This window comes from Symphalangus syndactylus, chromosome 9 (genome assembly GCF_028878055.3).
Source record: "Symphalangus syndactylus isolate Jambi chromosome 9, NHGRI_mSymSyn1-v2.1_pri, whole genome shotgun sequence".
NCBI lineage: Eukaryota > Metazoa > Chordata > Mammalia > Primates > Hylobatidae > Symphalangus > Symphalangus syndactylus.
The window spans coordinates 137169510-137186633 of record NC_072431.2 but is presented as its reverse complement, the minus strand read 5'-3'; the positions used below and the strand labels follow the sequence as shown (position 1 = coordinate 137186633).

General features: G+C 40.9%; 1 protein-coding gene across 5 annotated transcripts in view; it reads left to right on the top strand.

Moving 5' to 3' along the window:
• The window catches only part of VLDLR (very low density lipoprotein receptor), a 32666-nt gene extending 15837 nt beyond the window's left edge, over nt 1-16829 (top strand). For 2 of the 5 annotated variants that reach the window (XM_063609879.1, XM_055294347.2), the window contains exons 4-20: nt 2572-2694; nt 4088-4210; nt 5867-6238; nt 6335-6457; nt 6545-6667; nt 7437-7556; nt 7660-7785; nt 8275-8446; nt 9015-9233; nt 10143-10261; nt 10871-11010; nt 11328-11469; nt 12740-12886; nt 13773-13856; nt 14239-14319; nt 15142-15311; nt 16186-16829. In XM_063609879.1, the coding sequence (XP_063465949.1) occupies nt 2572-2694; nt 4088-4210; nt 5867-6238; nt 6335-6457; nt 6545-6667; nt 7437-7556; nt 7660-7785; nt 8275-8446; nt 9015-9233; nt 10143-10261; nt 10871-11010; nt 11328-11469; nt 12740-12886; nt 13773-13856; nt 14239-14319; nt 15142-15311; nt 16186-16221 (2420 nt within the window). In that variant the 3' untranslated portion in view covers nt 16222-16829. The remainder of the gene's footprint in view (nt 1-2571; nt 2695-4087; nt 4211-5866; nt 6239-6334; nt 6458-6544; nt 6668-7436; nt 7557-7659; nt 7786-8274; nt 8447-9014; nt 9234-10142; nt 10262-10870; nt 11011-11327; nt 11470-12739; nt 12887-13772; nt 13857-14238; nt 14320-15141; nt 15312-16185) is intronic. The other 3 variants (XM_063609880.1, XM_055294351.2, XM_063609881.1) reach the window with 3 other exon arrangements.
• Nucleotides 16830-17124: the final 295 nt, after the last annotated feature.

Genomic DNA, 17124 nt, shown 5'->3' with positions numbered 1-17124 from the left:
TCTTAATATGGAACACTTGGTTACAATATTTAGCATGGTTCTTTATTGCCAGTATGTCAATGGGCATAGTCAACTTAACCTTAGATTCTGTTAGCCATGTGCTTCTGTTGGTCCCATTAACTCATTCTTTTATAATGTTAGGCTGAACTAATTAATCAGCAACCTAAGTACTCTAAATATGTAACTGCTAATTCTCTTCCTCTGTAGCATATCTAAATTCCTTTTTGTCTCTCAAGGCCCAGTTCAAATATCCTTTCTTTACCCTCCCAGTCTACGCTCCAAATGAAGAGAGATAACCCTACAGCAATTTGTCTGTCTGTTTATCTTTTGCTCAAACACTGTGGTATACAGCCAATCTTTCACATCCTCCTTACGTTTTCTAAGACTTAAAATCATGGGGATCCAGGTGCGGTGGCTCATGCTTATAATCCTAGCACTTTGGGCGGCTGAGGCAGGCGGATCATGAGGTCAGGAGATCGAGACTATCCTGGCTAACTCGGTGAAACCCTGTCCCTACTAAAAATACAAAAAAATTTAGCCAGGCATGGTGTAGTCCCAGCTACTCGGGAGGCTGAGGCAGGAGAATGGCGTGAACCCGGGAGGCAGAACTTGCAGTGAGCCAAGATGGTGCCACTGTACTCCAGCCTGGGCGACAGAGTGAGACTCTGTCTCAAAAAAATAAATATAAATAAAAAATCAATCAATCAATCAATTATGGGGTCTCTTTACAGCCATTCCGCTACTCCCTCTTTTGTAACTTCCGCAGAATTATAGCAACTAACCCTGCAGACCCTCTGACTTCTTCCTCCATGCTCAGGAAAACATAGACCTTGAATAGCACTTAATTAACACTACTGTTTGCGTTTTTCAGTGATTTTAGAAACAGGCATGAATCTAAAGCTAGCATGGCCAGTCTTGTTTCCTTGGCTATGTGATTCAAGGAGATAATCCTTTACAGATCATCATAATTTGTCAACCCATGTTGAGTTCTAGAAATTAACTGTAATCACTGTCTCTCTCCTTTGCAATATCTTAACATGGAACCAGAGTGGTCCAAGGGCAAACTCTAAGCTCTGAGAGTTCTACCTACTTTAAACCAGTGATTTGCGAAACAGTCCCTTTCAAATGTTCATCAAATTGTGAATTTTTCACTTATTTACCTTCACAGAATATATGTTATAGAGGAATGTTTTAAAATAGAAATTTGGGTAGAAGGTATAAGCATATAGGCAAGAAAGAATATAATCTAAGAAAGATAAGCTTAGGGTATCCTGTGTGGCTACTTTATATCGATTCATCCTACTCTGTGATTGCTTCATGGGTAGGATAATCAAGCTCCCCAATTTGCTTAGGACAGCCCTGGTTTATGCTTATCTTCCGGATATAATTAACAGTGTCCCCTTTCTGCTGAGACTGTCCCAATTTGGACAAAAAATTGCATGGTAACCGTAAGTATAGGGCAAAGACCTGCCCCAGGAAGAATTAGCAGCACAATCAATTCCTCTCCTTAGGCTACTTTAACATTAGCAGTCAGTTATGGATATTAGCACTGACAGCTTCAATGACTTTTAGCTGGTTGATGTTAGCCTACCCCTTGGCTAGCAAGGCTAAAATCTTCTCTCCCTTGAATTCTAAATACAACATCTCTTGTTACACCGATTGAGTTTTCTCCCCTTTCTACCTGATGAGTTCCTTTGTCCCTGTAGACCAGTATGGGTGACAATATTCAGTACTGGGGTTTGGCCTTCATTCTCCACACTAAACACATATATTGTTAAGGGATGCCCCTTGAACAGTGTATTGGTCAGCTCAGACTGCTCTCACAAAAACACCACAGATGGGTGGCTGAAACAACAGAAATTTATTTCTCAAGTTGTGGAGACTGAGAAGTCCAAGATCAAGGTGCCAGCAGATCTGATATCGGGTAAGGGCTGTCTTTCTGGCTTGCAGATGACCATGTTCTCACTGTGTCCTTACATAGTAGATAAAAAAGAGAGAGAAAGCAAGTGCTCTGGTTTCTTATTATAAGGGTGCTAATCCCATTCATGGGGGTTCCACCCTCATGACTTAATTACCTCCCAGAGGCCCTACCTCCTAATAACATCATATTAGGGGTTAGGATTTCAACACATGAATTTTGGGTTGAAACAAACATTCAGTTCCCAGCAAACAGTTCTACTATGATCCAGTCAGAAGATGGAATGTTTAGCTGTTAAATGAAGTACTTGAATGACTTGGAAGAAATGCATGTAGAAAATGAAAGTGTTACTTCATCTCAACATTATAAAACAGGCAGGAAGTTAAATGTAAGGTGTCTCTGGGTTGTAAGATAATGGGCAACCTCTGTCTGACCTTGATTTCCATTTCCTCCAAGTCTCTCAAATGAGCATCTTCCTCCTCTGAAAAAAAATGATAATTTTTCTGAAGTTTCCCCTGGATATTGTCAGTTGAGTGCCCATTGACTGAGCTTTTTTTAGAGCAAACATGCCAAAATGCAGTATGAGTCCTCATGTGAAGCTAGGGCTGTGGGTAAGTTACTACAACTTTAACCCTTCAAATAAACGTTTGTAGTAAAGAAGACGTGTGCTGAATCTGACTTTGTGTGCAACAATGGCCAGTGTGTTCCCAGCCGATGGAAGTGTGATGGAGATCCTGACTGTGAAGATGGTTCAGATGAAAGCCCAGAACAGTGCCGTGAGTGTAACTTGCTTTGGCCTTGAACTTTCCCAGGTTGTTCGGTGTCTAACATTTCTAAGTATTGCTTAATCTACTACTTGGTATTCATTTTTCTTTGCCTGCCTTAGAGTTTAGGTCAACTGACTCCAAGGGCAGTCAAATCATTACCAGTTTATCAGCCTCCTTTAAAGAATGTTCTCTCTGGTCCAACAAGACTGACATTCTCTTGGGTAGCTTCACTATTGAATACTTAAAACTGAAGTCAACAGATTCAATCAAGAACTCCTTGACTAGGTGCATAGATTTCAAATGTTTGATTATAATGACTCTGAGCAGATGGTCCTCTGGTCCTGGAAGCTAAGTCAAGAAGTGAGGGTTCCCTATGGGCCAAGCACAAGCTTTTAGAAGCACAGCTTATCATACTATTAAAAAGCTATTACTGAAGAGGTAAGGTAGCTAGTAATTGGGTGATATAGTGACTTCTGACACACATGTAACCTAAAGTTACTAAAATGGAGATCTTACAGCTTGTTCTTAAATAAGACAAACTTCATAGGTATGCAATTGTATACCTGTGTCCTTAGGAAAAAGTCTATGAGACTGTAAAGAATGATGGTTTGGGATCACATAAATTGAGATCACATGAATGTCAAGGCGAAGAAAGTCTTAGAGTTTGAGTCAGTAGAGGCCTGCACTGGTAGAAGCACTAAAAAAGGACTAACATGAACACAATTTAGGTCTAAAATGTGATTATGAAAGAAAATGAAATAGGAAGATAAGGGTGTTACTTTCAGTTTTCTAGATAAGAAGTGAGGAGGGTAATATTGGTCAAGGCAAGTGAGTTCAAGGCCTGTGAGCTAAGGACAGGTTGTATAAAGATTCAGCATCAAGTTTTAGTGGAGGATGACCTGGTCAAGTCAAGCATTAGGGCATGCTTCTACTTTGCAAGATGTCAATCTAAAGGAGGTTGTGAAGGAGGCCCGTAAAGGAATCTAGGCAATAGAAGATTTCATAGGTGTTTGACCATCTGACTTTTCATGTATTTGAGATTAGATGACAATATCTGCGTGTGCCCACTTCATATTCAACAGATAAATAGTGGTCTAGGAGCAGGCGAGTCAATAAACTTCACTATGCCAAGTAAAACAAAAGCCAGAACTGAGCACGCCACGGGACCTTGAAGGAGTGACGTGGTCAAGGCTGTCAGGTACACTGCCAGGTAGCATAGGTTGGCACAACTTCTATGTAATGGAGCTGATGAAAGAGCTCCCCAGGCTTCAGCCAGTTAGTAGAATTTCACCAGTGTGCCAGGCTACTGAGTCACAGGTATTAGCGCTTCCAGGCAGCACAGGAGCAGCAGCTTTGCATTGATCAGTTTTGAGGCTCTTTTGAGACTGTATATCATCAACAGATATGAGAACATGCCGCATAAATGAAATCAGCTGTGGCGCCCATTCTACTCAGTGTATCCCAGTGTCCTGGAGATGTGATGGTGAAAATGATTGTGACAGTGGAGAAGATGAAGAAAACTGTGGTAAGAAGATCAGTGTTGAGTGACGTAACCCAAAGACCCTTTTCCTAAAGGAAGGGTGGGCAGGGGAAACTAAACTAAGCCTGAAGACGCACTGACATTGACTGACTTTTCAGTGACTTCACTATCTGCTCAATTACTTGTCCTTCATAACTGCCCTAAAACCCTAAAAGACATTCACGTGGCAATTGCCCATCGCTTGGTGTTTCTTTTAGGCAAATAGAAATAAGAAGGTAAGTCATTCAAGGCACTTATATGTAGAAGTAGTTTAGGGAAGCAACAGTTGTGTGGGCTTTTGTTTCTGTTGTGACAGTAATTCATGTGCCTTTTGCACTTTGGCACAATAAAATTAGAAGCTGAGTAGGGTTGGCAAATACATTCATAGGTCTAAATTTGATTGGGTTATTGGAATAAATTGTTTGAGTATTATACAAGCATTTCTTTGCCCATAAACTAGATTCTGGCATAACTTTCCCAGAAAAAAAAAAAAAAAAGACACAGAAGCATGAATTAACATCTTGCCTCAGATACCCAAAGAAAAGTCTACCCAACTGGTGATACCTTTGTCACCTGTTGCAGTTCCTGTTTCTGAAAGCTAACTCTGCTTCCTATTCTTTCATGTTTCTGGTCTTGGAAAATCTTTAATAAAATGCTGCATGTTGAAGGTGAGGGCCTGGGAAAATCACTAGGCTGAACAAACAGTCCTTTGAATGTTCTTTCACGCTACTACCCTGTTTATAGGGCCTCTAAAACCTACAGCTCCCAAGTCTGACAAGCATGGGCCTCCTGGTATGGTAGTAGTCAAGCTCAGGGTACTTACAGTTGAAACACCAGTCTTGTGTGTAGAAGTCGCCTCCTGAGGTCAATACCACTGCACCTAGTCCAATGAGTTTTAGTGTTCAATCCTAGAATTGAGTTTTCTGTATTGGTAAGCCCTGGTGCTGCCAAGTGTTTCCCTTATAAATCTAGACTTTGCTTCCCAAGAGAGTCGTGGTCTCTATTGTAATTGCCATCAAATTGTAACCTTGAAACGTTTGGCAGGAATTTAAGTCAAAGTACCAATTGGCTAGTAGGACTAGCTTATCATTGTCAGCATACCTGATTGTTAAATGGTGATTATAGCCCTGGCAGTGACTTTTTCAAAATGGAAAGTGTTTAAGACTTGTTATTCCTGATCCTTATTTAAAGGACCAAAAAGAGGAACCATGTATGGTGGTATGTGGTTCACCTCTTTTGGGGATAAAGTCATAATGCTTATTGTGAATATTACATTGCATGATATTCTCAACTAGTGATAAGATCTGACAAGCAGTATGTGGATTCAAGGACAACTCAATCTCTGCCTTCCAAATTGAAATCCCTTGTTACAGTTTGTTATTTATCATGGCCACTTTTAGAGTCAATTGTGGTTCTCATCTCAAATTAATTTCCAGTCTTCAACTATTTTCTTGGTCCTTTATTTCTGTTCTTCTTATTTATAGTGTGCCTTCATTTTTTGTACAATGAGACTGTGTGCTTGATTTAACTCCATTGTAGCCTTTAAGTTGGGCTAGTAAGTTAGGATTAATGAATAAAGATCAATGTATTAGATTTTGGGACAAGAATCTTGAAAGGACCAATCTTGATGCATTTTCAATGGGGCATCCTCTCTCTTAATAGGCAATATAACATGTAGTCCCAATGAGTTCACCTGCTCCAGTGGCCGCTGCATCTCCAGGAACTTTGTATGCAATGGCCAGGATGACTGCAGCGATGGCAGTGATGAGCTGGACTGTGCCCCACCAACCTGTGGCGCCCATGAGTTCCAGTGCAGCACCTCCTCCTGCATCCCCATCAGCTGGGTATGCGACGATGATGCAGACTGTTCTGACCAATCTGATGAGTCCCTGGAGCAGTGTGGCCGCCAGCCAGTTATACACACCAAGTGTCCAGCCAGCGAAATCCAGTGCGGCTCTGGCGAGTGCATCCATAAGAAGTGGCGATGTGACGGGGACCCTGACTGCAGGGACGGCAGTGATGAGGTCAACTGTCGTAAGTAGCTTTCTTGCGTGGCACGTTCAGTTCTCTTCCCTGTATCAACTGGGACAATTTGCTGGCTTCATTCCATGGTGTTTCCTCCCTTTGTAGCCTCTCGAACTTGCCGACCTGACCAATTTGAATGTGAGGATGGCAGCTGCATCCATGGCAGCAGGCAGTGTAATGGTATCCGAGACTGTGTCGATGGTTCTGATGAAGTCAACTGCAAAAATGGTAAGGGTCTCTTCTTTGTTGCTTAAGCAGTGGATTGCTCTGACCAGACCCACTCATGGAATCTCTCTTCTTTGTTTCTCTTTGTAGTCAATCAGTGCTTGGGCCCTGGAAAATTCAAGTGCAGAAGTGGAGAATGCATAGATATCAGCAAAGTGTGTAACCAGGAGCAGGACTGCAGGGACTGGAGTGATGAGCCCCTGAAAGAGTGTCGTAAGTGTACTTGCTGCTCAAGTACAGACCCTGAAAGTTTGATACAATCCAGCATAGCTAACACTGTGTGGACCCCCCATGATGGCTAGTTAAACTTCTGAATGTACTGAAGTTCAATTGTAGACTTCAGAGTGAAACTTTATGACTTAAAAGCCCAGGTAGGACAAACAAGTTTATAGTTTTTGTTTTTGTTTTTTGTTTTGAGATGGAGTTCCACTCTTGTTGCCCAGGCTGGAGTGCAATGATGCCGTCTCGGCTCACTGCAACCTCTGCCTCCCGGATTCAAGCAGTTCTCCTGCCTCAGCCTCCCGAGTAGCTGGGACTACAGGCACCCACCACCACGCCCAGCTAATTTTTTTTTTTTTTTTTTTTTTGTATTTTTAGTAGAAACAGGGTTTCACCATGTTGGCCAGGCTGGTCTTGAACTCCTGACCTTGTGATCCACCTGCCTCGGCCTTCCAAAGTGCTGGGATTACAGGCATGAGCCACCGTGCCGGGCTCAAACTAGTTTATAGTTTAACCTCCTTAAAGATAACTGATCATCAATAGAGAAACTTGACTAAATCCTTGACCAACTGGTAACTTGCCAAGGAGATAGATAATCCACCCTGAAATATATATCTATAAAATAAATGATTAGGTCTTAGACAAATCATGGGTTTGACCAGGCCAACTAGATAAGGTATCACAAATAGCCTGTGTTTTAAATGTGAAAGACAGATATTAATTGAAAATAAGTTGTCAAGTGACTGCTACATTTTTATTCCAGATATAAATGAATGCTTGGTAAATAATGGTGGATGTTCCCATATCTGCAAAGACCTAGTTATAGGCTACGAGTGTGACTGTGCAGCTGGGTTTGAACTGATAGATAGGAAAACCTGTGGAGGTGAGTCTAAGAAGAAAACCCGGACACTGCGGGTGATGGGAAAGGATAGTATGTACCTAGTAAGGTATAGGAGCAGCAAGACTAATTCTGATTTCTCTCCTAGATATTGATGAATGCCAAAATCCAGGAATCTGCAGTCAAATTTGCATCAACTTAAAAGGCGGTTACAAGTGTGAATGTAGTCGTGGCTATCAAATGGATCTTGCTACTGGCGTGTGCAAGGCAGTAGGTAAATGAACTTGGACTGGTGTGGCTATTATACCTTTATGAGTAAGTGCCTCTAAAATGTACAGCCAGTGACTACAGTGGTCAAACTAAGCATGAAATTGTACTTGAGAACAATGCTGCTAACCTCATAATACAGCAGTATAGGTTAAATAGCAGATCTCTCCCCCAGACATCTACTTTGGTCATTCCTTTCGCATGTGATACCATGAATACCTACCAGGTTTGCATGCTGTTTCCAAAACTTGAGTGCAACTCAAATAAGTGACTTATTCATCACCCACCTTGTTGTTGAAGGCTGTAACCCCAGGACTGCCTTCCTAAACCGTAGGAAGCACTTGCAGATCCCAGGGGCAGGAACTCCAGAACAGATACTACTGAGGTATTCCACAATACCTTTATTTTCTAAGTGCTCCTCTGCTGGGAGGAGGTGGTTTAGAAAGACCTTGCCTTCTTAAAGCAAAACTAAGTAACCCTGACTTCCATCTTGCAGGCAAAGAGCCAAGTCTGATCTTCACTAATCGAAGAGACATCAGGAAGATTGGCTTAGAGAGGAAAGAATATATCCAACTAGTTGAACAGCTAAGAAACACTGTGGCTCTCGATGCTGACATTGCTGCTCAGAAACTCTTCTGGGCTGATCTAAGCCAAAAGGCTATCTTCAGGTAACTTTCAGTTCCATTTGTGTTGTCTTGACATAAGTCATTGTCACTTGGGAAGTGATCTGTGGGGTAGTTTGGAGGAGTTTTTTTTTGTGTCTAGCCCCATCTAGCATCTAATTATCTGGGGACATTAAATCTAACGCTACCATTATTTATTGTTATCAGTTCCTAATTAGAAACTCACAATTGTCTGTGAAGTAAAAGATGACATCTTTCCTATTTTTTATATTTTCTCCCTTTTCTCTACAGTTAATTGAGAACTGTTCATTGTTGCTACAAATAGAAATGGTAGTACAGCCATTTCTTAATGGGAACTATAGAAACTCAGATGATGGATACTGAAACAAATAGCTTCACTTAGAAATTTGTTGTTCTTGTATATAGAATACATACCAGCAGCTAGATAATTTAGCATCAGTAAGCAGCATGGTTAAATAATTTGAGTGATGAGCTGTGGTGTTAACTAGATTTCTTTCTGAACAAAGTCATTGACCATTTTGCAAGCAAAAAGTCCGTTCTCCAAGCTCTAATTGTGTCAAACTCAAATTTCTTGTGACCTATTCTGTTTCAGTGCCTCAATTGATGACAAGGTTGGTAGACATGTTAAAATGATCGACAATGTCTATAATCCTGCAGCCATTGCTGTTGATTGGGTGTACAAGACCATCTACTGGACTGATGCGGCTTCTAAGACTATTTCAGTAGCTACCCTAGATGGAACCAAGAGGAAGTTCCTGTTTAACTCTGACTTGCGAGAGCCTGCGTCCATAGCTGTGGACCCACTGTCGGGGTTTGTAGTCTGTTTTCCATCACATAGCCTTTTGGAATGGTATCTGTGTAGGTCAGGAGCTTTCTCATACCTGAATTAGTACTAAAATCTCAAGCTTTATCAGCCTTCTACAACAAAGAATTAGAATTCTAATTCAAGATACCAGTTTTGCCCCAGTTGAGTGACCCTGGGATGGCCTTATCTATATGACAGGTCCTCCTGTCTGACTCTCGTGTGACTGATTGTTGGTTGACATTAATGAATTAACATTCCTGATTTGATATGTATACCAAAAGCTGTATCTGAACCCTTTTGCCCCCCCAGTTTCTACGCAAGTGATTTTTAAATTTTTGACTGAATACTTTGCTGGGCTAGCTCTGGAAGATCAAACCTAAATGACAGCCCGAATTGTGAGGATTTGGGTAACCACGTTGCATCTAAGTGTGCAAGTTGTCTGAAAGTCCAGCAGAAATAAACAGACCTTTCTAGAAACATTTCACTAAGGGGGTTCCGCAAATTGCCACTAAGTAACATAGAAGAGCAGCTTAGGAAGTTGACTAAGGCTGTAGTCATCACAACTGGCCCCCATGCAGCCTCATTAGAACTCTGTCAGCCAACCCCTGCTATGAAATTTGAAAGATGTTTGTCTTTCACTCCTCTGAAAGAACTGACCTTTTAAAAAGGAAACATAACCTTGTGACTTTGGGCTGAAATTTAAATGTCAGACAAACATAGATTATTATAGTTAATAATGAGCTTGTAGATTCTTAATATTCAACTTTACCTAGAACATAATTAGACCCTTAAGTGTTACTCTTTATCACTAGAGAATCCCTTGAGTTTTCTGCTCAAATTTTAAATTTTTGTTTCAAGCTATAACTTTATTCCTTCTAAACCACTGAGTCTTATTTCTCATTTAATTCTTCACAGCTTTGTTTACTGGTCAGACTGGGGTGAACCAGCTAAAATAGAAAAAGCAGGAATGAATGGATTCGATAGACGTCCACTGGTGACAGTGGATATCCAGTGGCCTAACGGAATTACACTAGGTATGTATGTTCTTCCTTCTCGACCACCCACTCGACGATCTTCATAGTGTTTCCATTTATCTCCATGGTGAATTCTGGACTAGCAGATGACTCTACTGTTTCCGCCTAAATTGTAGCAGGAATTTTCAATGGGAGTAACTGAACAACACAAGTAAAATGGTGGATTAGCAAATTACACATTCCATAATTACTGGCCTGTTGTCCAGCTGGGCCTAATATGTGACACAAATTCAGTGAACGTTGGGTCTTGGGTGCACTCATATTAAATATTCTGGGCATGAGTGCCTTAGCATTTCCTGAATTGCAGCGTTTTAACAGTTTTCTTCTGGCTTTTTGGAGGAGAACAACAAAATGGTAGCCTCTTTTGATGTTTTCTGTAATGTGAGTAATATTTCTTAAGTCATTTACTTTGAGAATCTCAGGTACCCTGTTAGTCCCCAAAAATCAATGTGGATACAGACTGCATGCTGCTTTGCAAGGTTTGTGTGACCCTGTTAAGAAATCCTGCTGGGGAAAGAACCATGAAAGTAGAATATTAATTCAGTAGATATTTTAAATGGGAGCCAGAGTAGTGGCGTGTCATGTAATGACAATTCTTTTCCTACCCAGACCTTATAAAAAGCCGCCTCTATTGGCTTGATTCTAAATTGCACATGTTATCCAGCGTGGACTTGAATGGCCAAGATCGTAGGATAGTACTGGAGTCACTGGAGTTCCTAGCTCATCCTCTTGCACTAACAATATTTGAGGTAAGATGTGTCTCACATCAAAGTGTGTACCTTTGAGCTACTATATCACTTTGAAGAGAAATAGCAGACATAGCGGGAGGAGGGAAGAGCAGCTGAACATGGCTCGAGAAACTGCTTTCACTTAAAACCGTGTACAAATTAGACACTAATTCCCAGAAGCACTTCAAACCTAAACTTGATTCTTCTACACTTTTATAGTGTCCCAGCTGAGCATTCAATAAACATAGTCCATTAAATGAGAAGTAAATGATGATGACCTTAGAAATGGACTTGCGTTCATCCTGGATATACATGCTAATTGCGGGGTTCTGTTTTAGGATCGTGTCTACTGGATAGATGGGGAAAATGAAGCAGTCTATGGTGCCAGTAAATTCACTGGATCAGAGCTAGCCACTCTAGTCAACAACCTGAATGATGCCCAAGACATCATTGTCTATCATGAACTTGTGCAGCCATCAGGTACCGTGGAGAAGCACAGTCCTTGATAACTACTTTAAGGGAAGCAGCATGACACAGAACCTGCTGGATGGCAGTAGCTCTTGGCAACTCAGCTTTCTTTAAAAGGGAACTTTTGCCCTCCCGTACCCTACCTTAAACATTTCTCACGTTATTTTTTTATTTCTGCTGCCTTAGAGAAATGGCTTCTGAACTTCAGCTCCTAGCTTTCCTCCCCAGCCTCAGTGTGAGAGCTTTTATTTCTGTCTCATCCATGTCCCCTTGGCCTTTGCCCCTCTTGCCAACACTACTGCAGTAACCTCCAAGGTAGCTTTTGTACTACAAGCTTTCTCTACTATTAGTTTGCTAGGATTTTTGCAATGAAGTACCACAAACTGCCTTAAACAACAAATTTATTGTCTCGAAATTTATGGTCTCAAATTTCTGGAGGCCAGAGGTCTGAAATCAAGGTGCCAGGAGGGTTGGTGCCTGTTGAGGGCTGTGAGGGAAGGGTCTGTTCCAGGCCTCTTCTTGGTCTGTTGACGGTGCTCTTCCCCCTGTGTCTCTTCACATCATCTTCCCTCTGTATATGCTTGTGTCCAGCTTTTTTTTTTGGAGACCGAGTCTTGCTCTGTCACTCAGGCTGGAGTGCAGTGGCACAATCTCGGCTCACTGCAGCCTCAGCCTCCCAAGTAGCTGGGACTACGGGAGTGAGCCACCACGCCCAGCTAAACTTTGTATTTTTAGTAGAGATGGGGTTTCACCATGTTGGCCAGACTGGTCTCGAACTCCTAACCCAAAATAATCTGCCTGCCTCAGCCTCCCAGAGTGCTGGAATTACAGGCTTGAGCTGTAATACCAGTCATATTGGATTCAGACCTTCCCTAAGGCTGAGTTTCCTTCCACTTTGTTGGAGCAAGTCAAGAGAAAACCGGGAGAACATGCCTAGTCTCCTTTCTCTGAGCCTTCACGCTAAACCTTGGGCCAATAGTGAGAGCCAGTCCTGGTCCCTCACCTCCCTTCCCCACCACCTCTTTTGGCATCTATCTATCTCTTAAAGGCATAACTTTTACAGTCTGTCTCCAAGAGGTCCCTTATCTGGTGTCCTTAGAGCATGCTGCCTGTACCTTTATACTTATTCTTCCTTGATATTGCTCTCACTTGAAGGATTGGCAGAGTAGACAAGTTTAAGCTCTTGGGGGCAAAGACTCAGGTCTTCAACATGTAGAACAAGGCTTTATATATACTAGGCACCGGAATACCCATTTTAATGGTATTTTTTTTTCCTGACTAGGTAAAAATTGGTGTGAAGAAGACATGGAGAATGGAGGATGTGAATACCTATGCCTGCCAGCACCACAGTTTAATGATCATTCTCCAAAATATACCTGTTCCTGTCCCAATGGGTACAATCTAGAGGAAAATGGCCGAGACTGCCAAAGTAAGGCATTTTGTGTTTCAACCACAAGTAGAATCTACAACAAGCAATATAGTAAGACAAAAGCTTGGATTTTTAAGAATTCTGTTTTAGCTAATTCTTTGAATAGATTTGAGAAGATATCTGCGATTGTCGTATGCCGGGTTATCATGTCATTTCTTTAGAACTAACTTTAACCCATTTCAACATTAAATGATTTTATAGGAGACTAAAGTGTCAACGTACCTTATACTAATTTGTACCAATTAGTCCCTTAACAGCACTGAGCTAGCCAATTTGCAGGTAATTAAACGAGGCCTTAACATTTTTCCTCAAAAGAAGGGGGACACAAATTATGCTTGAGGAAGGCCATGGTTACAGAAACCTCGTTGCCTCAGTGGGTGACGCTACCCAAGCTGAATTTGCATTTAGTGTTGTGTTCTTTTGATTAAGTGGCAAATTAAACTCATTTGTGTGATTAAGGAGCTTATATGGTGAGGCGGATGAGGTTTTTAGTAGCGTAATTCATGGTCAGGCAGGGATTAGCTCAGTGTACCAAGAAATTAGTTGCAAGACAGTCTGGTATGCCTGGTATACCAGAGCATCTTGAGAACATTTTCTGTAGTTTCCAGGAACATGGGATATTGTTTAGAGGGATAAAATATGATTGTCCATCATTTTGAATTGTCAAATTCCAAACACCGACTGTTCTTCCCAAAGTTTCATATATCTCTTTTTGGCATGAAGATTGCTATTTCAATTTCGACACATCAGCTGTACAACTTAGTTCAGTAGTGGTTTGTCTGTTTCACCTGGTTTTAAAATAACCTTGTACATGGCTTGTCTGGACAAAACAGCTAGCCATTCTGGAACCTTGGCATTAACCAGGTTCTTGGTTTTTATAATTCAGGTACTGCAACTACTGTGACTTACAGTGAGACAAAAGATACGAACACAACAGAAATGTCACCAACTAGTGGACTAGTTCCGAGAGGTATTGAGTTCAGTACTGCAAACTGTTAATCTCAACTAACAGCCACACTCTTTGTATCTATAGCTTAAATAATTAATGCAGCCTTTAACTACTATTTCTGCCCCAATTGGTAACCTATATTTAAACACCAAAGACTTAAAACTTGCGTATCTTCTCCTGACTGATCTTTAAGGTTTCCAGTAGAGACCTGTCAGTGAAATGGCTACTACAGCATGTGACTCAAATAAATACTTGTAGGCCAGAGTTGTTCCTGGTGTTCAATTGTGGTAGATACTGAACATCAATATTGGATGCAAAGGTTTTGGCTCCTTACCTACCTCATGGGAAATTTCTAAGTCTGAATACAGATCCTTCCAAACTGATTCCTTTTATTCCTCTGTAGGGATCAATGTGACCACAGCAGTATCAGAGGTCAGTGTTCCCCCAAAAGGGACTTCTGCTGCGTGGGCCATTCTTCCTCTCTGTAAGTAGATTTCCTACAAGTCTGGGTTCAAGAACTTCTTAGATACCAGATGAAGATTTTTTGTTCATCTGGAGCTACCCCTTTCATGGCCCTTTATGCTGTCTAGCATTTATGACTGAATTACATTCACTTTCTCTCCCACATAATACACTAAATTAAGGCCCAGATCTTTCTCTTCAGTTGTGCCTTTGGCACAGTAACTGGCATGATAAATATTCAACAGTTAATGCTTTCTACTTCTGCACTGTTAGCCTGGCTTATCTCCTTTTATAATAAGTCTCTTTAACTAGTGTACTGTTCTGTTCCCCCTTTGAAATGTGTGTAATGCTTCATACAGAGGAGATGCACAAATGCTAAGAGTTACAGGACTTGTTGAGGGTAAATTAAAAGCAATTAAGATTTTTCAAACCTATGGAAAATGACCTCTAAAACTGTTACGAGACACGCAAATTATAAGGACTTTGCTATAAAAGCCTTTGTCCCAAATTAATAGATTCCAAGCTTAGGTAACACACCAGGACCACCTGAATAGCTCTCCAGAACCTTCTGCAATTTTAATTTGGTGAGCCTAAGGTGGGACCGAGGACCCTGCCCTTGCCTGGGTGGCTGTGGCTAGTCCAGCTCCAGTGCATAGAACTACCTCTGGGCTGAACTTGTTTCAAGCTCCTGGCCCATGTGAATTCCAACTTCTAGTTATCCTAGCTCCATAAAACATGGCATTTTTACTAATGTCAATTATTATGGATTCCTGAACGTTATTGCCTTTCTTGTATGTTCCAATACTAGACTTAGCTCACTTAGCTACCCTCTGATTTTTTTCAGTGCTCTTAGTGATGGCATCAGTAGGTGGCTACTTGATGTGGCGGAATTGGCAACACAAGAACATGAAAAGCATGAACTTTGACAATCCTGTGTACTTGAAAACCACTGAAGAGGACCTCTCCATAGACATTGGTAGACACAGTGCTTCTGTTGGACACACGTACCCAGCAGTAAGTCAGCTTTGTGTCTTTATACACCATGGCTTGAAGTGAGACTTTTCGGAAAGGAGACCTGGGCAAGAGAGAGAGAGCCATTAGGATGATGGAGTTACCGAACACTTCATCTGCTACCTGGATATTAGACAGTGTAGCCTATTAGAACATAAGTCAGTCAGTTGATCAGCATCTAACCCTCACCAACTGGCAAGTGGGTCAACTTAAGGTTACCACTATATTAAGGTATTTTTGGTTATAGAAATGACATGTAAATACTAGCATGAACCAAGTAACTCATTACTGAACTATTAAATCCATTGCCTACTGGATATTTGAAAGTAAATTAGCATATCATACATAGGGGAGTTGGCTTAAAGTCAGTGTATTGAGTAAGATTCACTTAGCCAAAATTATGATATGCTTTGCTTTAAAAAGTATCCCACCACACTTAGTTTAGCTAGCTTTTCTTCCAGCAATAGTCACTCACTTGTTCTTCAGATGAAACCCAAGTGGAGTATTTGGCCTTCACGTAGGAAGCAGGCTGAATAAAACAAGTATTGATCGCTCCCCTCTCAAACTCTGGTGAAACATGCAACGGTGGTCAATTCTTGACACACATATAGCTTTTCACATTTTTCCCCAAGATTTATGATCATTAAGTAGAAAAGACAGAATCAGTCACACTATCTTATCTCACTACCAAGCAGGTATAGTTGAATTCAAGTTAAATGCATGAATGATACAACTCAGTACTCTTTTGTATCTGACTTTTCTTCTGAGCTCTCTGAGTGTTTGAATGACCAACTCAAAAGCAAGGTCCATTTTAAAGACTAGAATTGTCATCAGTGAGTGATCACCAAGCTCATTCCATACTTCTTCTTTTCCACAGATATCAGTTGTAAGCACAGATGATGATCTAGCTTGACTTCTGTGACAAGTCTTGACCTTTGAGGTCTAAACAAATAATACCCCCGTCGGAATGGTAACCGAGCCAGCAGCTGAAGTCTCTTTCTTCCTCTCGGCTGGAAGAACATCAAGATACCTTTGCGTGGATTAAGCTTGTGTACTTGACCATTTTTATATTACTTTTGTAAATATTCTTGTCCACATTCTACTTCAGCTTTGGATGTGGTTACCAAGTATCTGTAACCCTTGAATTTCTAGACAGTATTGCCACCTCTGGCCAAATATGCACTTTCCCTAGAAAGCCATATTCCAGCAATGAAACTTGTGCTATAGTGTATACCACCTGTACATACATTGTATAGGCCATCTGTAAATATCCCAGAGAACAATCACTATTCTTAAGCACTTTGAAAATATTTCTATGTAAATTATTGTAAACTTTTTCAATGGTTGGGACAATGGCAATAGGATAAAACGGGTTACTAAGATGAAATTGCCAAAAAAATTTATAAACTAATTTTGTACGTATGAATGAAATCTTTGACCTCCGTGGAGGTTTGCAAAGACTGTGTGTTCAAACTACTGTACATTTTTTTCAAGTGCTAAAAATTAAACCAAGCAGCTTAACCATGGTTTGTGCCTGTTCCTCTAGGATGAACTCTTAGCCTGAGTAGTGTCAAGTGTTCTAACTAAATGTGTAAGCTATAGTTCTTGATGTTGTATAACTAAGCCTATAATTGGGTTGGTTTCTCTTACACCCAAGTACAGTTTAAAAATGAAGTACTGTTTAACATTTGCTCCCGACATATTTCTTACTGTGTAAAAGAAGCTAGCTTGGTCTGTACCTAGAATTCCTCTTGGTTAGAGGAGTTTCTTTTCCATTAACTTGTTTCCTGATCGAGAAACACATGCTAAGATTTCT